The 23,360-nt window shown below is 38.3% G+C and overlaps 1 protein-coding gene across 3 annotated transcripts in view; it reads right to left on the bottom strand.

Annotated features, from left to right (window-relative positions):
• Positions 1-23,360, bottom strand: part of KIF1B (kinesin family member 1B) — an 86,597-nt gene that overhangs the window by 20,166 nt on the left and 43,071 nt on the right. The window contains exons 20-27 of one of the 3 annotated variants that reach the window (XM_010296764.1): positions 11,573-11,666; positions 10,644-10,792; positions 9,861-10,039; positions 8,712-8,849; positions 7,707-7,955; positions 2,226-2,344; positions 415-500; positions 139-268 (exon numbers count right to left, since the gene is read on the bottom strand). In XM_010296764.1, coding sequence (XP_010295066.1) covers positions 139-268; positions 415-500; positions 2,226-2,344; positions 7,707-7,955; positions 8,712-8,849; positions 9,861-10,039; positions 10,644-10,792; positions 11,573-11,666 — 1,144 coding nt within the window. Of the gene's footprint in view, positions 1-138; positions 269-414; positions 501-2,225; positions 2,345-7,706; positions 7,956-8,711; positions 8,850-9,860; positions 10,040-10,643; positions 10,793-11,572; positions 11,667-18,615; positions 20,125-23,360 lie in introns of those variants that run through there. The other 2 variants (XM_010296765.1, XM_010296766.1) reach the window with 2 other exon arrangements.

Here is a 23,360-nt window from a genome sequence, read left to right as displayed (position 1 = left end):
TCCAGCATCTATCATATGCAACCCATCAGTTAGACCTCTTCCTACCCATCATTATTCCTCAGAACGCCTTTCTATCACTGACTGAAAGAGTCCCAGATTTCCCTTAAATTCTCCAAAAGTACCACGTTTCTTGCTTACCTAGCTCATTCATTCTGTTTATCTCTTCTGGAGGAGTGGTAACCTCTGAATTCTGTCCTTGCCCTTCCACAATTCTTAATTCTTCCAGTGACAGTCCAGACCGAGTCATGGCAACTGAAGAAAAATCACTCTAAAAAATTAAATGAAGTTGCATGTAACAGATTCCTGCAGTTTCTGGTTTTCCCATCCCCTTCTTCCCCCACATTACTTATTCTTTACTTAGAAATACAAATTACTGCACTCAGAGAAACCTAACTCAATTTTAGGACTTCTTACCTTATCAAAATATTCATTGTCAAATGAAATTTTAGCTGTGCCAGACTGTCGAATACCAGATCCATAATCTGGGGCTTCTTCATCAGCTAAAAAATAGGGGCGGGGGGAAAAAAAGATAAAAAATAAATGATGGCAAGGAGAGGGAAAAACCCTCAGAGTTATCTAAATGGAAATTCTGATTATAATGGAAAGTAATCCATAAAGCAGAAGAGGCCATCCAGTAACAGACTGGAACAAGTGCTGGAAAAAATCATAGCAGAAATCTATCAATCACGAATTCAAGTGTGGGAAAACAAGAAGACAAGCTATGAAGTTTCACCACAAATATACTTAACTTCAGAGAACAACTTCAGTACTCATTTTGATTATTTATTTGCTTCTGATTATTATACCTGAGGCAATTTAAAATGCCATCTAAAACTCTGTAGCCATAAACCAAAGCAGTCACACTAGCAAGGCTTCACAAGCACACCATAAGCTTGAAAGGCGGTTCTGTCCGTTTAACTTCCTCCTCTTTGTGGAGAGTAACAACAATAAGCCTGGTTAAATGCCAGGTATTTTCTCCACAGTAAATGCATGCCTGCAGGAGAAATCCCAAGATTCAGAATGTGTTCAGAAACTTCACTTAGGGACCAAATAATGCCAGGGCCCTTTTTCAAGAGATGTGCCCAGTTCAATTTCTATAGTCATCGTGTATTTTATTTATTTGGATGGCTAAATAGAATATTTACTTGGAAATATTTGGTCAATGCTAAGGAGACCAAGCCGAGCTAGAAATTAGACTTTTGTACACATTAAAACAGATATTCTTTCACTTGCTGTTTTAGTCCCTGCCAGAGTGATTCTTAGACATCTTCGGAGTCTGAAATTTCGTTATATGTTCCCATGGAGAGTGAAACTTCCAGGGTTACACTGCCTTAACAACAAAGAAATGTTGGCAGTTAGCCACTGCTAGAAACGAAAAATTATGGGAAGTATCTGTGCTCTCGCCAGCATGGGTAAGACATGGCTAACTATCAACAGTAAAACTCAACTGGCTCACTCCATACTGGAAAAGTATAAAATATTAGCAGCTGTCTAGCAGACTGCCGTTAAGCTCTGGCACACATAAAATGGCAGTTCAAAACTGGATGAAGCAGTTACCATCCCCATATATCTACCTTTCTCTTCTGAAAAGTTGATAATTCTTGGTGATTAAACAGTATGTTGAAGTAGCTCTAAGTCTCAACACATTTAGTGACGCAATGAAATGGGAAACTGCTGCTGATTTCTGTTTATACTATGCTGAAAACTGTCAGCTCACGAACTTCTTCACCTGCTATTCAGTCAGAGAATGGAGGAGCACATTTCTGACATTATTTAAAAGGATAGTTTGAGAAGAGCAAACACATGGTACATTCAACTTTTCTGCAAGTCATCATAACTATCTAACTTGCATATACCCTTGTCCACTATCTATACTGGGTGCCAAAAAGAAAACCTTTGCTTTATTCTTAGTTTTTTAGACTTACTGACACTAGTTAGCCCTTTCACTGTCTCAAAAAGCAGTGTTACCTTAGTTGTCAGGTAAAAACTTCAGTGGTCAATACCATCATTTGAAAGCTTCTGATCAGTAGCATTATTTCAAAATTTTTTCAGGCTTGGTCTGCGTGGTTCACACCAATGAAAAAATTTCAAAAGCAAGTTAATAAAGAGCAAGTGTTCTTTGCAACACTAAAATTACTCAGGTGTGATTTGTTTGCCTGTTTTTTAAACCTTCAGCTATTCAGAGTACCAAAGAGTTGCAATGTAAAGCTCTCAGAGCATCTCACCTGCTATAGCTTGCACTGCTACTCGCAGAAATCCTCGTACTTCTCCTTTCTCACTAACAACAGCTACTCTGTGAATAAGAGGCACTGGGTACAGCAGATTGCTCAGGTATACAAATGCTCTGGTAACAGGAAGGAAAGAGAACACAAACACCATTAGGCAATCATCTGCAAAACCAGACTGCAATATTTGGTTGGCTAATGGGACATTCAAATCTTCAGACAGTCTACTTTACTCCATCTATTAGACCTGCACTGTGGTCATGTATCCATATTGTCCACACAGGGCTCTTCAGGAGCGTCAAAGCTAAGTGAGGCCACAAAATGCTCTAAATCAGAGTATACTGGAGACACAGGGCTTATATTAGTGAGCTACAAAACCTATGAAGGAGAAAACTTAAGATGATGGCTTTATAGAAGTAATTTTAAATACACTACAGTTGTAAATGGAGCTGTTAGCAAGATGGTAAGTGTCTACTAAGGAAGTACTGATTAAAAATAATTGTTTGAGTTTTCCACCCCATGAGTGTAGTTTAAAGTGATAAATTGAAAGGGAATTGATCTACTGTGTTCACACAGACTCAAATATTTTACTGAGCATATAAAAGCACTCTTCAAAACTGACTGACTGAAAGCTTTCTCTCTTCTACATACATTTGATATCACTGTATACAGAGTCATCAGAAATCCCCATAAGTCATCTCTTAGGTTTCTTGGAAGATTCACTGAGTGCACGGATAGTGAAGGCTGATAGTCTTCACAGCTAAATATTGTTAGGAGTAACAGATTTGTTTCTTTAAAAACAAAACAAAACCAAACAACAAAACACCGTAACAGTACTCTACGGCAATCATTTAGAAATTACAGTTTACAATAGGAAAAGCAGCAGTTAGGCCCAGTACTGGATGATCCTGCCATACACTAACTTTTAAAGTTATATACAAACAGGGTCTATTTTGGAACAATAAAGCTAACAAGTTTTACTGTACAGATTTTTAATTAAAGTTAGACTAACGTTATTAAGTTATTTCACATTTCTGCAATGAATTGTAAAAGTTCTTAGAACCCACCCTGCAGTGTGATTAGCTTGAGCGAAACTTTAAATGTTGAGAAGCCTAACAAGTCAGGTAAAGAATGGCTCTCAACGAGGGGAAAAACAATGGAAGGCTTTATTTACTAAGCAAGCTGTTTCAGAGTCGCAGTACTCTTACTGAGATGCATAGAAGCTTAACCAATAGTTTTACCAGTCATTAAATTTGAAGTGACTAACCAATAACATGTAGTTATTATGAATTTATGCATACTAAATAATACAAAACATTAGCCATTTGTTTAACTGAATTTCCTCCTTGCAGTCCTTTTTATTAGTCTTGATTATTAAGTATAATTAATTCCTCAAATTTACAACTGTTATTGTTTAATATTCATAGGGGAAGTCCTGCATGACAAAAGAGGACCGAGAGAGAAATAGAGATGTTCACTGCCTCTGTCTGAAGACATCAGCTGTAGAATTTGTTCCATGAACACAGCAAGACTAATCCGAACTCAATTCCTTGTAACACACAGCTAAGGACCAAAGTTAGAAAAGGTAAGTATTTCTCCTTGGGTTCACATGCCTGTTCCCCCAATGAATGAATGATCTTGAAATGACAAGGTAGTCAAACGGGTGTCAGTTGTGAACCAGAGAGACAAAAACAACGCTACTAAAAAGTGGTGACAAAATGCAATAGAGAAGAGAATTATTAATAAGGCTATAAAAGTAGCAAAAACAAAAAATGAAGAAAACCATAAAACAACCAAAAAACAACTGCAACGTAACACTTGACTAAGATTAGGATCTAATTCCTTTTCAGTCTGCTCCAAAGTGAGGTAAGCACTGATAAAGCAGGGGAAGGGAGAAGAGACTAAGTTTAAAGTTACAAAATGGAAAGTTGATGGTTTTGTTTTTTCCCTCCAAAAAACATTTTCATTTTTATCTTTGAAATTCCAGGTGGTGCTCATTTGAGAAGGCAGCATCTCACCATTAAAGAACAGAGTCCCCCACAAACTGGAATCGTTCACTTGGAACTGGACCAGGCATGGAGTTCAGGAAGGTATGTAGCTACACGCTCAACATGAAATACACACACAGTTTGAAAGCCACATTTCAAGCTAGGGAGAACTCACATTTTTCCCCAACAGAAAAGAATCTAAACAGCCTTGCATTGGTATGTATACAGTAAGAGACAGTTTCACTAATTAATAGAGGCGGTCATTACAGAAGCCTTCTTACTTCAAAGCCAAGCTAGTGGAAAGTGAAAGCATTAACTGCATGAAAAATAAACTTTTATTTTTATTTGCATGGCTGAAGTTCTGAAGCTGCTGTTCAGCGTAAGGCAGCCAAAGCATTCAGCTTTATTAGCAACTACAATTTTTTACAATTTTGTAAAATGATAGTCCCGAAGAAGAAAAAAATATTTCTCATCTTCCTTAACTTCCTTCCATCCAGTCACCTAGCTCACTGAAAGAATTTGAACTTAGAGAAAGAAAAGTACGTAATGCAAATTAAGCTTCCTCTGTGGTGACAAAAAAATGCTAGATCTCTTCTGTAAAATGGAGAGCAATAGCACATTTGCTCTACAGAGAAAAGAGCTGTTTTATGCAGCAATACTGCCTTCCAGTGCCATTCCATCTGCTTCATCACAAGACAGTACCAAGTTAGGAGCGGATGAAATCTTAAGGTTATCCTCCTCCTCCTTTTCCCACATCTGGGAGGACTCTCACTTCCCAAATATCCCATATGCAAGTGTCCCCCTGCACCTTAGCCCAGCAGACTGAAAGAAGGGGAGCTGTATTAGCAGAAAGATTGGTGAGGTAAAATGGCATACTCACAACAAAACTAGAAATGAAGTTTAACAAACACGATTTAAAAAACAAAACAAAACAAAACCAACAGAACTCAGAATGATGATGGATATTTTTTAAATAAATACACCAATTCAAGATTTAAATAAAATTTCCCATAGTCCTCTCCCACCTCCCTTAAAAACATAGCAAATGCTTGGTATGTCACACCATTAAACAGAATCAGCCTTAAAGACAGCCCAGCATGCCAGAAGAGATGGCTAAAGGGACCAGCTCTTTTTTTTCCTTTTCTTCAACAGTTATAGCACAAATAAAAGACAGTCAAAGCACAGAGAAAGAAAAAAAAAATACTGTGATGACCAAGTAGTTGGATAACTACATGAACAATTTCTCCTCCTCTCCTTTGTGACTTGGACTCATTATTGTTGGGGACTCTCCCCCAAAATATTGAAAATTATTTTGTGTCCTACGCATTCCACAACTTATAAAACAGTAGACAGTTAAAAGTGTTAAAGAATTTTGGTTTTGTTATAAACTGAATACTACCTTGTGCTCAAGACAATATCTACGTAGATGGACATACCCTCTGATACTTGCAAGTCACACTGTTCAAAAGCAGATTCTCATGCTGGAAGACACTGAGCTATCAAAATAGTTTCTGCTCAGTGGTGCTAACAGTCTAACAGCCTTCTGCTGACAGAATCAGCCCAACAGAAGAACAGAACAGGAACAGAAACCAACAACTGGGAAAAAGTCATTCAGCTGTCTACTCGGCCTAAGTTTCATTCCTCAATACAATTTTCAACCCAAGTAGAGCTCCTTAATACCTGCAGCTTATGTTGTTCAGGCTAGCACCCTTAACTGCTGCAGTTTCGTATGTCTGTCTATAGAGACAGAGATCAGTGTTCTTTTTAATACATAGAAACGGGAAGCAAGTTGTGTAATTGCCAGGAAGGACGTCTGTTTTCATTATACACTGTATTTGCTCAGCTTGTGTTGTGCTTCCTGAAGAGTTTGTGAAATGAAGATGAATAGCTCAACTTTTTCCCAAGCACTGAAGGTCTCGCTCTGAAAGAACACGCACAACAGGAGAATAAGCTGAGCATGCCAGCACTGTTACAGCGCACGTATGCTTTAACTAGCTGACTACGGCTTCCAAGCCAGTTAAGATGGCTTTCCCAAACTGACTCTTGTAAATCAGATTTAACCTGAAAGAATTAAATTTTATAAAACACATTACCAAACAACGCACATAAAGGGCACAAATTCACAGAGATCAAAAGAGGACTAATGCAATTTCTTAGTATCTAAGAAATCTTTAGTAACTAATTTTTGTTTCAAAACCTAGATCAAGGAAGTTTCAAGTTTTAGTCACAGCTTGTAAATAGGTCCGCTAAAGACAAAGAGTAAGGTTAGACAATACAGCTAAACTGATCTAAGAGCTTGATAAAAGACTGACAAACTCAGTCCCTCATTTTCACAAATAATGCAATGGAATTTCCTGCATTTGAGGAAACTGCAACAAGATCCCGCCTCCCTGGCCATGAAGTCTTCCCTGCTTACAGTCACAAAAAAGGATGAAGTCAAGCTCTGGTCCCTTCTCCTTAGTTCCTCCCTTCCACCAGCCATGGACTCTTACCCTCACTTTTGTACAACGCCTGTGGTAACCACCTCCCTTACTGTTTTAACAAGTAGATTGGTTTATGAAGTAGATCAAATAATCAAAGAAGCGTAACGGGGGGAGTGGGAGAAGAATGGGGAGCAAAGACACTAAATAAAATCCTTCTGTTTCTTGTCATGAGTTACATGTTTGAGCAAGACCATCTGTGAAGAAGCAGCGCAAAGTATTACTTTTTTTTTTAAAGCAGCTTGCTGTTCTTAGGGTCCACACCACAGATGGAGGTCTGATAATGCCTGAATCATATCTAGACTGGCAAAATATGTAGTACTCTAAAATACATTAAGCAAACTTGTTCCAGAAATTCAAGCATAGTGCATGGGGAAAGTGCTGATAAACACTACCAGGCAGTGAATTTTAACCATGATGACCTTTCACTATCTAATACTTGCTACCAAGATCCATGCATAATCTGCGAAGTCTAATCATCTCAAAGAATACTCTTTTCCTCATCCAGAAAGGACCATTCTTCATTCTCCTCATGCCATCTTTTTCTCTTCAGACACAGAGGATGTCAGAGGAGTTTTCAAAAGATAGATTTATTGGATTGGACTTAAAGACTTTCCACCGTACTCTGAGATTCTCTTCTACAGAAGAAAATTACATACTACAATACTATCTTAGTAATCTTGCAATGGCTAAATAGAGCATTCTATAAATAACGCTTAAATACTGTACACAAGGAAAACCACATTCATTCTATGTTGTGACAGTCACCTAGAAAACAGATTTACTCACATTGTTGCATCTTATTTTCTCAATATTTATTTAGGTCTTCATGGCCTCTGACATGGGAATTTAAAACTTAGTATTAAACTACACTCATTCTCTGGCAATTCCAATTCACGTATATTGATATTTTGTCTCGCTTGACAAGAATTCTGTGCAGCACAGGGCAAAGCCATTGCAGTCTACAGCAAGAGCTGGTCCCTTTTGGCCATTCTCACAGTAACCTCACCAACCTTCCCACTAAAATGAACCAAGGGGATCGGTCGTAAAACGGGTCGCGCCCATCATTGAAGAGGTCTGATCCCTCCTCAGTTCCAACGTCGGAGCCAGTATCATCCACAAAGGCCTCATCATCAAAGTCCTCCATCTCATCCTGCTGTTCATCAGCCAGTTCAGTGATGTCGGAGTCAGCCGTGGAGAAAGTGGGGGAGGGCGTGCGATCAGCAAGACGCTCATTCACGCAGCCATGGAATATGGGGGAGCTAGATATCAGTTAATGAATACCAATTAACAGAGTGAGGGGAAAGAAGAACGCTTCATTTAACAGCCGTCTGTTGCCATCAGCACAGAGACCACCTGAACAACGAGCAAAGGCTTCAAACCATCTGGACTGCAATGAAACGTAAGGGAAGAGATTGCTAACAAAGTCAGGAAAAAGCATCCTTGCACTGAGCAGAAAGCAAATGAAAAATTAATATAAACATGGCCAAACATACAGATATTAAGAGCACATCCGTTTAACAGAACTACAATTCTTATTTCCAACACACAGCATTTTTCTAAATAAAAATATTGTAAAGGTGCCAACATCAGGAAACATTAAGAATCCCATCAGATATCAGTTATTTCCAAAGGGTATCACCAAACTATTAGAACCACATATGTAAGTAAGGCCCTGGGCCACTCTTCCCTTCAGTTTCCAGTGTTCTTCATATTCTCACAGCTCTGCTCCAGTGACTTTAGATAAAACTTAACTGGTTACCCTTTTTTAAAAATGAACTTTTAACTTACTAAGGGTTCAGTCAAATCAGATTCTACAAAGTTACACCAGAACTGGCAACATTCTAAAAAGCATTTTCTGCTCTTCACTATATTTTAAGTCTATCAGAAATCCCTGAAAGACAAGACACACAACTAACACTAGTGGCCATACAGTTACAACCACATTTAAAGTCAAAGTTCATCCAGAACTGACCGGAGTTACCACTGTACCAGCAGTTGAGATTATCGTCACATACCTTCCAACCAGCTTGAACCAATGAAATCGATCATAAAATGGGTCACTGCCTGTCATTGTGCTTTCACTCTCATCCTGTGTATTAGATGCCATTTCCCCAGCTCTGTCATACATCTCACGCATCAGGTCCAACCTCTGCCTGCATAGAAGAACGCAGGGTTAAAAAAATTAATAAAGTGAATACAAAAGCAGAAAACACAAAGTGGGGTACGCTGACTTCGCCTATACCAAATGAAACATCGGAAAGGGAGAGTACAGAACAGAGGAGTCTGTACCACTGAAGTTCAGTACTGTACTAATTCTTTGATCTGTTACGGATTCTGGGAAAAATTTTGTAGGCTAAACCCACAAGCAATGAGGCCAGGTCACTGCAGAAGCTTACGCAAATCTTGGACTTCACTCAAACTCCTAAATATTCTTCCTTACTATATAATTTTTGCATGTTTTTTGCTTCCTTTTTTGCATCAGACAATGTTGCTGAGTAGTTGAGGCAGTTTTTTGCATTCCTCTCCAGAAATGTTGGCATTTTGATTCAAAAGTGAACTGATTCTGTTACAGACTTCTATTTATTTATTGACGAAAATAAGTGTTTTACACTGCAAGATCCTTCACCCAGAAGGTATTAGTGGAAAAAAAGTTCTTCAGTCAGTATTTAGAATGGGGAAAAGATGAATGCCTTTTGCCTGTTTACAAGAATGTGATCAAAATAATTCAAGTTACAGTCAGAATTTGTGTAGCTTCCACAGAAATAGAATCTTCTTTATTTAAGCTTTTTATTGTATATTAACCCCTATACTACTAGGTTATATAAAAGCAGGTGGCAAGGAAACCTTTGCAGTGAAAGGAACATGAAAACAATTAATGCAGAGACATAAGCTGTGATGAGACTTATTAGATATAAAAAAATAAAATGTAACCTCAAGTTACAAAAACTAAATGTAGAGTCGAGGTAAGATGCTGGAGAACAAATGCAATTGTTTAATGAATCTAGAAAGCTGGTATTTAAAACATACCACACTGCCTGGAAAGTTGGCATTTGGGAGGACACAGAGAAAACCATGTACAACAGGGAATAAACAGCAAGGGGTGAAATTTTTCAGTGAAGCTCCTTGGATATAAGGAAGTTTGTTCTCCAGTAATATTTACATACTTGAGTTTTTCTAAGGACCAGTAATGCGTTGCTCCATTCTTCAGATCCTGGACTTCCACTGCTACCACTGTACGGGGGAAAGGCCTATTGTCCCGCGTCTTCTCCAACTCAGTGGGCAAAAGGTCTGGTGGCAGTGGTGAGTAGAGCGTGTCTGTCAGCAGGACAAATTGAAACTGCACCTGAATGGAAAAAGAATTACTTTAGTTCTGAGAAGTCGGGTATCAGCATTACAAAGGGGATAGAGACGTAACCTAAGGTAACATATGAAGTCAGTTGGACTTTCATCTCTGTGAACAGATTCAGGGGTTTTTTTACACCTTTTTGTTTTTTCCCCCCCTCAAAATGGCATAAAACGTTTTTCAGCTGAGCATACATGTCTTGCCTGTATCGTCACAGCTAGCAGAGGTCTGGAAAACTATAGACCTATCACATCCTGCAGCACCCACTTCTCTCGGAAAGATAAATGACCAGATGCAGTTAAAAACAAAAAGGAAAAGACAGCACCCTGGGGAGATGTGCATGTACATGTGTTTATGATATTGACAGGAACAGCATAAGGGAAATGAAGAAGAGGAGAATATATCAAGCAGATTTGCAGGGCATGTTCATTTAGCCAGAAGCCTGAATCAGAGACACGATTTTCTGAACCCTCTAAGGCCCAAACTAATAAGCAAGAGACGTATACCTTTCAAGACTACAAGTAACTCTGACCATCTGAAGCAGGATTATATAGTCAAAATTGACAAGTCAGAAAATTCAGAAAGCTGCTCTACATGTCCTTACCTTTTTCTTTAACTCTACACTAATTGCATTGGCTTCTTTCAGATACACTGCATTTCCCCAGAGCTGGTCCCTCAGTGAAGTAAACTGGTGAAATTTCCACTTCCTGAAAGCCCATTGTGCAAGTTCATACTCATGTTGTGTCCAGGGCACTAGAAAGAGCAAAGAAACAGAGAACTAAAACACTGTGACTTCTCTAAACCATCACGTGCAGTATCTAATACTACTGCTGACTGTGTCATCAAGTACTCAACATCTTCTCTGGAAAAGAAGGACAGAAAATAAAAACCTGCATTTTTATCATTCAGTGAGAAAAAAATGGATTCAAATTTCCTTACCACTAGCATTGCAGATATAATGATCGAGTAAGGAGATGTGGAACCCAGAAAACAAAATGAATTCTACTCCTAGTATTTTAAATTAGTTAATGATTATTAAAGCCAAATGCTGAAATAGTGGAATGAAAGCAAGTATTATGGGAATAATAAACTTTATCTACTGTCCAGAAATGGAGTTATACAGACACGTCACAGCATGAATTCTAAGAATTCCTACCAAGGAGGAAAAAGAAACTTCAAAATCAAAACAAGGAAACAATAGCAACAGTATTAGTTTGGTTTAAGACATCTGAACTCTGTTAGTGCCAAGAGAAGCAAGATTCCTTCAACCTCAAGGCCATCAAATCAAAGCTTGTAGTTAAACTAATCTAGTTTGTCCATCAATTGAATTTGGGGATGTATAACTACTATTTATGTGGAACTTACTCTATGAATGGGTAGTTTAAATCTTTATGCTGTGAAGGTTACAGATCAAGAAGTTATGACATGTTTTGCAGCTTTTCAAAGCAAGTTTTCTATCTATTGCAAGAGATATTATAGCATCTGTCCCTTTAAGCTTGGCTCTATCCAAATTATTCTGAGCTTCAAACTCACCTTCTTCCTCTTCTTCTTCCTCCTCTGTTGTTTCAGCTGCCAAGGATCGTGTCTCTACCTGCTTCTGTAAGGCCTGCAGCTTACTCTCATAGTCCTGTGGGGAGATAGGAGATACCGTGTAGGAGGACAGACAAAAGCAAGGAGAACAGTTAAGAGAGACTAACACCTCAGATGGAATGACAGACACAGAAAACAAGTACATAAAGACATTTCCATTAATGCTCAGAGGTCACATACCAACATCTATTGTTTTAGTATAATCTGGCCTTGAAAAGAGAGAAGACAGAGGCCAATACAACTTAAGATAGTAGTATTGTTTTTTAAAATCATCAGATATACATGCTCATAGTATCTGTAAGAGGGAAAGGCTTAGGATTTTTTTTTGTGCTAAACACTGGAAAAAGGGGATTTGGGGGGAGGAACCTGCTTGCTGCTTTCAGGGAGGTAGGAAAAAGGTAGAAACAGAGAAAAGTACAGGAATAAATTTTAAAAGGGGAGGATTATTCACCTTCATTTTCTCAAACACAAGGATTAACAGCACCACTGATTTGCCTTTTGATACAAAAAAAATCATTTAAATCATTCATCAAAAAAATACTGATTTGCCTTTTGAACAAAAAAAGGACAACATTTTGGTTTTAATTAGATTTTCCTCTTGGGATGTACATATGACTCTCACATGTGTATTTAATATATCAGAAGATGAAAAAAAATACCACCACCCTGGCAAGCAGACAGAGAAGTCTGTGCAGAGGTTTCCTCACAAGGAGCACTTCAACAATACCTTCTGGTGTGAGAGCATTTTCTTCCTGTTCAGCGTAATCATGCCTTGAAATAAATGCTACTAACGACCCTCTTCTTATTTGCTGGTAAAACAAGTACAAATTCAAGCTATTTAGAAAACACACAGTCACTGTGCTCCTGGTCTCAGCGCCTACCTCACTACTGTATTTTATTTTTTGCAGATAATCCTTCAGCATATATTACACAATATTAAATTGGCTTCTCCAGATTTTTATAGAAGAGTTGCAACAATTCACTAAGTGTTACAGAGTTCTTAAGGAGAGCTCTTGAAGCCACTTATCTTGTACTCCAATCTTCTCTCTTGCACAGTCCCAAACTCTAAAATTCTTCTCCAATGTGCTGTTTGCAGTAATGCATTCTTAAGTCTAACAGCTATAGCAGGAAAGCTTTACACTTTCCTCCCATCCTGTTTAAGCATCTCACCTAAACATGGACATTACTTTGTTTTCGTACAGCAAGTATAGTACTTAATACTGCTACAATGTGTTTGCGTCAAATGTAACACAAGTTCAGTCAGAAAGACCTTTACGCAGCATTTGGAAAGGAGATAAACCTGAAGTACGTTCCTTTGAGTTTATAAGTAAGATTTCCTGGAGGTAGCATTAAATGGTAGCTGTGCTCTTAGAACAATCCCCTGAAAGTGCAGAATTTTCAATACCATGAATTCAATACCCATGATCTTTAAGGAGAGAAAACTGAACTATTAAAGATATATGGCCTTTGCATATGGCTGCCTTTTATTCTTCTCATTTCCTCTTGAAATTTTAGTTGGCTAAAATGCTCCTTCTTCATTTGCGTCTGCTCCACTCACTCTAAGATGGCTACATACTTACAGTGTAAATAAACCTTAACCCAGCAGCAGGAGAACTACAGACAAAACAAACATATATCCTTTCTTTTGATATTCCTTCTGAAATTCTCAACGATTCATTAAAAAAACATTCCAGACTCAATGAGGTTTCTACTTCTGAAATACCCAATGTACTCTTAAAAAAAAAATCACCCATCTCCCCCCACCCATGTAGAGAATGCTGTTACATTTGAAACCAAAATAAAATAGGTCAGATGTGGATTGACAGAAACAATCTTCTCTTACTTGCAAGAAAGGGCAAAATAATTTGTTCTCCTGTAGTCTGAAGTAGATAATCTGAAGGTGTCATTTTGAGCAGCTAAATTGTAGAAGTGAAGAAATTAAAAGCTCTTCAAGTAGCCTTTAAGTAGAATCTTTGATCAAATTCTTTAGGAAAAACTGAAAAGCTTGAGGGAATGGTCAAAAATCAGGAGCATTCCACTGTGAAAATTCTACTTGCAGCATGAAAAATCCAGGCAGATTAAGTTAATTCAAAGACAAAGACCTGCTTCTTGTCTTCTCTACTTTCAGACTTGTGAGCCAAGTAAGTGTATCTTCTGCACATTTAAATACCTAGATAAATAAATGCTTCACATAAGCAGACACTTGTTATTGACTTCACACTAACAAACATTACTTTTAAAACTAAGTAAAAGAATTAAAGTTTATTTTCCCATAATGAAAAAAAGAAATAGGTACCACTTCCCTAAGCAGAAAAACAGGATTATGGTTGACTCCTGGCACTTGCTACTATGGTAGTATTTAAAACTAATTGGCACTGAGCAACAGATGAAGGATGAATTTCACATTGCTTCACACAGAAGGTGCACTGACTACATTGTAAAAGGGGTCGGTTTGCTCTACTGAGAGATTGGTCAGCTCTCCGGAGACATTTCCAGACATGATTAGTGATAATACACACATAATCGTTAGCACCAATGTAAAAGCACCTCAACTGCTAGAAAAAAAACCCAACAGCCACCTGCATCTAGAAGCTGCCCTGAAAGTCCATGCCCTAGAATCCCTGGAACCCAACGCATATTGTTGTACAGCTTCAAACTGGTTGATGTCATAAGCTGTGTGTGTATGTGGAGAAAGGGAATGCAGTTTATTTTGCCCAGGGGCATGGAAATAGCTAAAGCACAACCACCATAGATTTTTTGAAAACAGGAAAAAAAAAAATCATACAGTCAAACTAGGCCAAGCTTTTTAAGACCAGACTGGACCAGCTTTTTAAGTAGAACACTGTACCATAACAACTTAAGATTCTCTGGATCTACACGATGTCTGCAAAGGTACTATAGTGTATATGATCCCCTCCTGTACTTGAGGTACACAAAAAAGTCAGTTGCTTTTGTATTCAGTAAGCAAGTAAACAGAGTACAGCCATCTCTCTCATTTTCTTCCAGAATTTAGATAAATGGCACATAAGATGGTACAATGGGACAGCACTGAAGAAGAGTATCAGTAGTACGGCTTGTATCCCCTTGCACTATGAAAAGCATTTTTATTTTTTTTAACGTAAGCTATGTGACAGTAGACCTACACACACACACACACAAATCTGTGTAGGCTGCTTTTCACGTAACTTAACAGCAGAAAAATCAGGGTGGACAAACTTGCAAGGATCAGATTGCCTTTTTAACTCTGCTAGAACAGTACCAACCCCAAGATCAAAAAATAAAAATAAAATCAGGACAAGCCTGCAATCAAGTTTCACTTCCACTTCACTGAGACAAATCTGACACTTACAAGAGTATTTCATAGTTTATTGAAAGAGCACTTGTTACAATACAAACCAGTTCTGCTTTTCACAAGGCAGATGCTCGCTCTTAAGACAATCCAAAACTTGTTTTTTTCTTAAACAATGGACAGATCTGAAAATCCCATTTAATTCAAAGGCAGGTCACTGCTTGCTTTACAGTACAAAAGGGTACACAGCATGGATTTCTCATGTGGCAGCTCCTGAAGTGGTTCAATGGGAAGTATCCAAGACAAATTTTAACATAAAGGATAAAGAGCAAATTTCAACACATAGAGGATAAAAGAAAAACAGTAAGGGAGATATTGAAACTATACTGAATGTACTGATAAAACTAGCATCCTCTAATTTGACAGATCCCTAAATTCACATCGCTTGAGAAAGGATGTTGAAGTCTATCAGAGGAGCGTTAGTGGCATGCATTTCCCCCCACTCCACCCTCCCAAATGCACATGTCCCTAAGTGAGTCCTAAAGGGCATTTAAGAAATCATCACTAAGGCACAGGTGGATACAAGCTAGCTGTCAAAGCACACAGCACATCAGCACTTAGCAATGGCAGTTACGCTTACTAAACCAGCACTCCCATCATGGATGCCGCATTTCCATTAACCTGAAAGCCTTTCCACACTGTCATCTATTGAAGCAGCTGTATTACTGCTCATTAATAGGGAATGTGGAGTGAGAGGTGTGTGTATTTCTGAATAGTGCAAGGAGATCCACAAGTTCTCACATTGCTTCCCTTACCAGATGAGGCACTGCACTGTAATTAATATTCAATTCTTAAAGTAGGCAATTATTTTTATAGGACCTTTTTTTTCCAAGTTTCATTTCTGTGATATCCTACTAAAGGCAAGGAAAGAAGCTGCTTCCTCTGAGCAGACTGGACTCCATTTTGATATTGTCTATTCTTTTTCTTTTTTGTCAAATCATACAACAACAGAATAAGCAGTGCTGTTTTTCTAGCGCTGCGCTAAAACAGTGAGGGGTAAGATAGACTGATGGCAACCTATTGTTCATCATCACCACCACCACCACCACCCCCCAGGCATTTACAGATATTTCTTCTCAGATTTTTAAGCTGAAATAAATTGGCAAAAACTTTTTAGTGTCTAGCATTGAAATATCAAATAGCAGCAGTTTTTAATCTCATGTCAGTACATGTATTTGCATGGACTTCAGAACTAATCCACGCTCAATCACGTGGTGATTTCACACAGGGAGCCACAATCTTCAATAAAAATGGTACACAAGATAAAATTGGTTTGGTTTTTTCTCACGACCTATGCCATGCAGACTACCTCTGTTTGCGTCACATATTCCTACAGAATCGAGAGGATTTCCAGAGCATTCTTTAAGAGAGTCCAAGCCTTTTTCAGGATATGAAAAAACTCATTACTCTTGACATGCACAAAACCAAAGTGCAATGCACTACTAAAACAGGATTCTAAAATAAAGGCAACAGCAAAATATTATTTGCAGCCCAAAACGCATTTTGCAATTCTGATTCAGGCTCAAAGAAAGGATTGCTAATCTACAAGGCTTCTTTTCTTTAAGAATCAAGACATTTTTGGACATGACGCTTTATTTCCTTCTTTCAAGTAGGCCAAAGCATGAGATAAATGCAAGTTACAAAGTCCTATTTGGACACAAAAATTAAACCTGCCATAAAAAAAAATGTCCCAAGTGAGATGGGACCAGCTGAGTCTTTTAGGACAGTTAGATGACTGACTTTGTGTCTCCTACATCAGAGGGCCAGTATCCTATCAATAACACATGTGCAGAGACTTAGGAGTTGACACATGATTAATCGATACACATATGGTGCATGGCTGCCACTTACCACGCGTTGCAACCAGCACCTACACCATGCACAGTTGGGGGAGTGGGGGGAAAGTAGGACAGGAAACAAAAACAAGATGGAAAATAAGCTTGAGGCACCTCCTACTCACCTACAGCTATGCTGAAACACACAGAAGTAACAATTACCAGTAGGGCTTATATTTTCCTCACATAATAAGCAACCTCAAGTAAATTAAGGATATTTGTGCAAAACAGCACAAATCATTTAATTGTACAGATACACTGCAAAAGTGGACCTATATTACCAAATGTGGTACAGTAGCCAATTTTTTTTCAAATCGCCTTCAAGTTAAATATAAAAGCAAAGTAAGCCCTCAAAGCTTTAGATTGGCTTATACTTAAGTCCACAGATTTTTAGAAGCAAGCACAATTTTGTTTTGCACTTTCAGAAACTCAGAAAGAAGAAAGCGTATAATTAAAATTGAGACTCTCCAATAGAGATAAAACCCCAAGCTCATAAAGCCTATTCCTTAATGAACACTTTTTCTGTAATTTGTTACAATCTGAAGTAGGGATTGCAAGCATTTGTTTTATGGCAAATCACCTCCAAGTATAGACCTCTTCAGATCAAAATAGATACTAAAAATTTTAACTTGCGTTTTGAGTGTGGGGAGGAGGAAAATTAATCTTATTTTCTCCTCAAAGTGACATTCTCCTTTGTTAAACAAGTCTTGAAACAGGGATTTAATCCAAGACCAGAGGCACTAACATGAGGTATCACATTAAAAATAGGAGATTTGAACTGTTTCATCTTGAGGAGAATTCAGCCAATTCAAAGTAGTGATCTACAAATCTTCATTAGAATAACAATTTCAAGAACGTCTCCCAGACTGATGCCCGAGAAAGCTGAAAACATAAAATAAAAAGAATTAGCTTTTTGAGGCTTCTTCCTGCAGAGTGTTGAAAAATTCCTTTCCACAATCTCTGTATAATAATTAAAAACTATTATATTTAGAGATACAATGGGAATTAGAAAAAGCTTATTTCCAAGTACTGCTTCAGCAATATATATATATTCTGACATAAAATTCCATTCAGGCAGGTTTAACTGTCACAGCAATTTCATACGAATAATTATGAACTTAAGCAGAAGGAGAAAAGACATCTCCTACTCAGGGAGTAGGACTGTTGTGACCCAATAGCTCTTCTTAATTTCTCCATTAAAAAAGCCACATATCTTGTCAGCCGACAACTTTTGGTTTATACATTATTATTATTATTATGATGATGAAGAATTTGAGTTAAGAGTGGAAAATACTGTTCTGAAGAGCCAGATCAATTTAAAAACAGATGGTCAGTTTCCTTATTGCTAAGAAAAAGGTCACAAGAAACATTCAATGCTATAAACTAAATTCCTCTTTTGATTGTCTACATAAAACACAGGAGGAAGGTAGCACTTTGTAAGTTCCAGACAGTATTTTCAGCATTAGAAAAATACTCCAAGACACACACAAAAAACTTGGTAAGTGAGCTAGCAGGGAAGTTCTCCCCTCCACATCCCTCCCTCCAAGTCTTCTAGTCTATGAAAAAACTTCTTAATTTTTCAGAACGTTCTTCTATCAATGTTGTTAAAACTGCCACATAAGTCACATGCAAACTGAACAGACTGAAGGGCCAGTACCTTGTGTTCGTATGTCGAATTACTCAAGTTCTACCTGGCCAAACAAAACCCAAGACATAAGCAAAGCCAAGCCTGGCTGTTTCTGAATGACAAGCCAGAATTGCCCCTGCTTCCCTCCTTCCCCAGGCTATTTTTGGCCAACTAATCATACTGTAGTTTCTCTGCCCGCTTTGAGGTTAGGTGCTGAGAACTGGCGCCTCATCCGTGGGGGCGTCACAAACTGGTTATAGTGGTTAAGCCGGTCAGTCTGTTTTGGGTGGAAGTTAGCTGCATGGCCTTCTGCACTGCCTCCATTGTTGTGATTGCAGTAAGGTTGTCGGTGCTGGTGGATGTGGCGTTTTTGCTGGAAAGTCTGCAGGTCCGGATTCTGCTGCCCACTGTACAAGTGCAATGATTCAGATGAGCCCGATGTTTGACGCCGCAAGCTTTTTTGAGAGCCATTATTGAGAGAATTGCTTCTCCAGCGCAACTGAGGTGATGGCTGCTGCTGATTGCTAGGCTGTGACTGGGTGTTTAACTGCTGCCTGTTAATTTGGATATTATCTTGATTCCTCTGGGGGCCATAAAGATTCCACAGCTGCTGAGGGTCTTTAGAAGCAGCTCTACTTTCTTTTTCTTTGTTTTCATCTTTGCTCTTTTCATCTTCTTTTGGAATTCTAACTTCGATAACTTCATCCTCTGTGATAATTATATGGGTGCCTGGACTCCATGAGTTCCTATGTTTGGGATTGCTTTTGAAAGGGAAGCGGGGCTTGCGATTTTCAGGTGGAATAAATCGGTGAGGCATATTTTGTCGACGAAGCTGTTTTGCTATTTCCTGCTGCTGCAGATTTTTAAATCGAATCTGTTCTTGCCTCATCCAACGTAATCGCCCACGTCTGAAAGCTGGATCACCTGCCATTAACTGAGAAACACGCTCCTCTTTAGCAAGATCATCATTCTCACTTCTTTTTAAGTCATCCGTGGTCGTCTTATCCACATCCACCACACTGGCAGAGTTTGGAGACTTAGCATTAGCTACGGTTGACTGAGCCTTCTCGGGAGACCCTATCAGAGGTAAAACCTTCTCCATTTTTAGCATCTTATTTCTAAGAACTTTTATCTCTTCATCCTTCATGTTGTTCTGCTTCTTAACTTCTTGCAAAATATCTTCCAATTTGTCTATATGCACCTTAAGGTCATCCACATCAGTTATTCCTTTACCATTGGCCATAACATCTTCAATTTTCTCATCTCCAACTCCGACTGTATCCCAGACATCACGAGCAACAGCTCGCCATGATTCACGCTCATTTGGATCTTTTTTCCCATACATGGCACAAAGCTCTTTCATTTTAACAATGGCCAGAGCCTCAATCTCCTGCCTAGTGTGCCTGAAGTCATTGAGTGCTACCTCATAGCATATCTCTTTCACAGCCTGAATCTTTAAGTCTGAGATGGTAACCCATTTGGAGTCTTTGCTAAGGCGTCGACGTTGGGGTATCTGGTACATTTTAATAGGCTCTCGTTTCTTCCCACTGCTGGGGAGGCCACACTTTTTTACAATGGTTTGGAGCTTGCTGGGGGGCAGCTTCTCTCTCAGGGAAGTGATCAGTCTCCAACTCTCCTCACACGATCTCTTGTCCGAATCATCCCCACTATCAGAGTCTGCATCCTTTGGAAAAACAAAAATCAAGAAGTGGCCCCAAAATAACCAAAATTAAAATTGTAAGAAAATGGAAAAGCTAAACAAGAAGTAGCAGGCAAAGAAAACTAAATCAAAAATCAAAACAGAACAAGTGATAGGGAAGTCCCTGAAGACTGACAGTTAGGGCATTAAAATGCATCTTCAAGAGTCATGGACTGTCAAAATTGGAGCTCTTCACTAAATTAAGATTAACGTTATATTTAAAAGTCTTGTTATCTCAAAATAGCAGATAATCTAAACTCTTCCCTCCCAATCCCTTCCAAATCTTTAAATAGATCAACTAAAACCAAGTTCCTGATCAAAAAAATTAATAACCAAGTGTAAACTGCACTTCACACATGCTACAAAGACATGCAAATCCCCGCCACACACATTTGCCTTGGTGACTGCTGTTGCTTCTTGCAGCAAATCCTCCCCACGTAGGTAAACGCAACAGCCATCATAGAAGATATCATGAGCAGCCAGAATAAGTCGGGTTAACACTGGTTAGTAACGTTGCACGTGGTTGCAGGGATGCTCAAGTTTAGAATCCACTTCACTACAACAGCAGCCAGAGAAGTGTTAGACGATAAGAAGAAATGAAACAGAAGCAGCCGAAAGGTTCAATGTTAAAAGGACTGTAAGTGCCACTATGACAGGTGAAGACAGTGGTTCATACTCCAAGACTTGCTACAAGCTAAAAGGATATCCAGAATCAGAGTTTCAGAGGTGGGCTGTAGTTTGTTTGGGTTTTTTTTTTTTTTTTTCCCCATTTGTCACTTTGTTGCTTAGTTTAAAGGAAAATAAAAATTAACAGTCTTGTCTGTCCGAAGAATGAGTTTCAGAAGAATGTAGCAGTAATGACTTTTTTTTTTTTTTAATGGTTTTAATACAAATTCTCTATTTGATATCCTTGGTTTGTCCTCTTCTCAAACCCTAGGACCTGGAGCTTCCACACACTTGCTAAGAGTTATGCGTGTTTTGCTTCTTCATTACAAGTTTTCCACCTTTTGCTAAATGATTTTTAATGCGCAGTGCTTCAGGTTTCCATACGCTAGGAATGTTTGTTCAGGTATACTGCCACCAGAAGTTAAGGATATCCATTATTGCTTACTGCAACCAGGAATTAAAATCAGACTACTTTTCTTTAAAGGACTATTAAGACAAGACATCTCTTTAACAAAGAAAAAGTCCTACATACTATTGTGACCCAAAAATCTTCAGTGTAACACAACAGTCAGTCTCTAATGAACTTCTAACATCCCTATTTTTCACAGAGAGAACTGTAATACAGGACAGATCCGTAACAATAACATCCAGTTACTCTAAAAATGAAGGAAACCCAGGTCATAGACTCAAAACCACAGGCTCCTAGACTTAAGACTTCGGGTAGAAGACCACGAAGAATGGGGAACACAATATAATTTGTTTTGGGAATGATGAAAGGGAATAAAAGAAACACTGTTCTGCCCTATGGTCAACAAGCTCCACAGCCTAAGACTCACATTAATGGAGCTTCTTGTGACCTTAAGTATTTTTAGTGTTTAAGGATAGCACTAGAGAATCAACTTCTCCTAGTTTAGGTCAAAATATAAGCAAAACACTGGTTTAGAAACAGAACATAAACTCTTTGTGAGTTTACAACTGACAAAACTTGTGGCCTAAGGAAACAGCATCTAACAAACTGCACATTGCAGTGGAAACAGAAGTTGCCTCGAAGGAAGACACTGTACAAACTACACATCCAAGGTTACATCCAGAAAGGCAAAACACGAACTTCTCAAACATTAAATCACAAGTTCCACAGGATTGTTCTTTTAGCTTACAAAATTACCATGCTACTACTTCTGGGTATGTCTTGTGTATAAAAAGCTAATTAAGAGACACTGTGTGGTCATTGCCCTAGGTGTACTCAGAGGTTAACCAGACCAATAGGTATATACCCACATTCTAATACCTAGTGGTCACTGCAAAGGCATTATGACCAAGAAAAGCAGGAAGATAATTTTAGCGCTATTAAACACATTTTCGCATTAAATTTGTAAAATGGAGAACAATTATTTCTATTCCCTAGTAATACTAGCAAGGCGAACATATGTTAGTTGTAAATTTTGGGGGACAAGACCCATTATTTATCTTTTTTGTATATAGCACATCTAACAAATAAATACCCAAATTGGTTGGAATCTCAGCACAAAAACAGAACAATCTGGTAACAGGAGCTCCTTATATCCAAGATTATCCTCCAATTTAGAACGAGAAGAATATCTGTATTTCAATATCAGTCTTACACAGCAGTAAGTTAGAGAACCTGATATTGCAGCTGGATATTGTAGCAATGTAAATACTTTTAAGGTACACAAGGTGAAATGCATTCCCAGTTTTCCCAATCATTATTCAACTACTGTTGTATGAATGCATTAATCCTGTCCATTCCCGACATACACTGACATAGAAATCACACGATGTGTCAAGAAGTGTTGCTGTCATCTGAAATATTCTTATTAAGCATCGTGGGAAGCAGGATACTGCTTAAGAGAACAATGATCTCATTTGATATGATCCCTTACAACTACAAAAGGTGTCCTTCAGGAATTACATTGGTAATGCATGTAGGATTCTCTCTTCTACCTTTTTCCACTAATTGAAATTAAAAAAAAAAAAAAAAGAGCAAGCTTAAAGAAATCAGCAACTTCATTACAGTGTTAAACAACCTTCCCTTAATCTTAAGTATATGGGGAAACAAATTCCCTTCACAACACTTTCATAAACGCAGCCTTATTTGATGCAGCTCCCCAGACAGCCAATTCTCACATCTTTAATTCATACAATAGCTTAGCTTGTGCCTGTCAGCTAAAATTTAAGGGAGGGTATTCCATTACTTGCCTCTCCTTTGACACTTAGCCAAAACTTACTCGATACTCAAATTATGTTTATTTCCACACTGAACTGATTTTTGCCGTACTACTTTCAGCTACATAAATCTTAACTATAAAATTGCAGAGATGAAACGTTACATTAGTCACATCTTAACTTCCTTTCTGAACTAAGTGTTGCTCTGGTTCAAAGTCTGCAGTCACTCCTCTCCATCCAAGAAATTAGTCCCTTGCAATGAAATAATTAGAGATGCAGAAGTCTTTAAGTGTATAATATAAATTAAAAAAAAAAATATGTAGCTTCTACCTATGGAAGCCACAGTATTTTGCTCCATTCTGTTTTTTGGG

This window comes from Phaethon lepturus, unplaced genomic scaffold (genome assembly GCF_000687285.1).
Source record: "Phaethon lepturus isolate BGI_N335 unplaced genomic scaffold, ASM68728v1 scaffold13811, whole genome shotgun sequence".
NCBI lineage: Eukaryota > Metazoa > Chordata > Aves > Phaethontiformes > Phaethontidae > Phaethon > Phaethon lepturus.
This window is presented reverse-complemented; position numbering and strand designations above follow the sequence as displayed.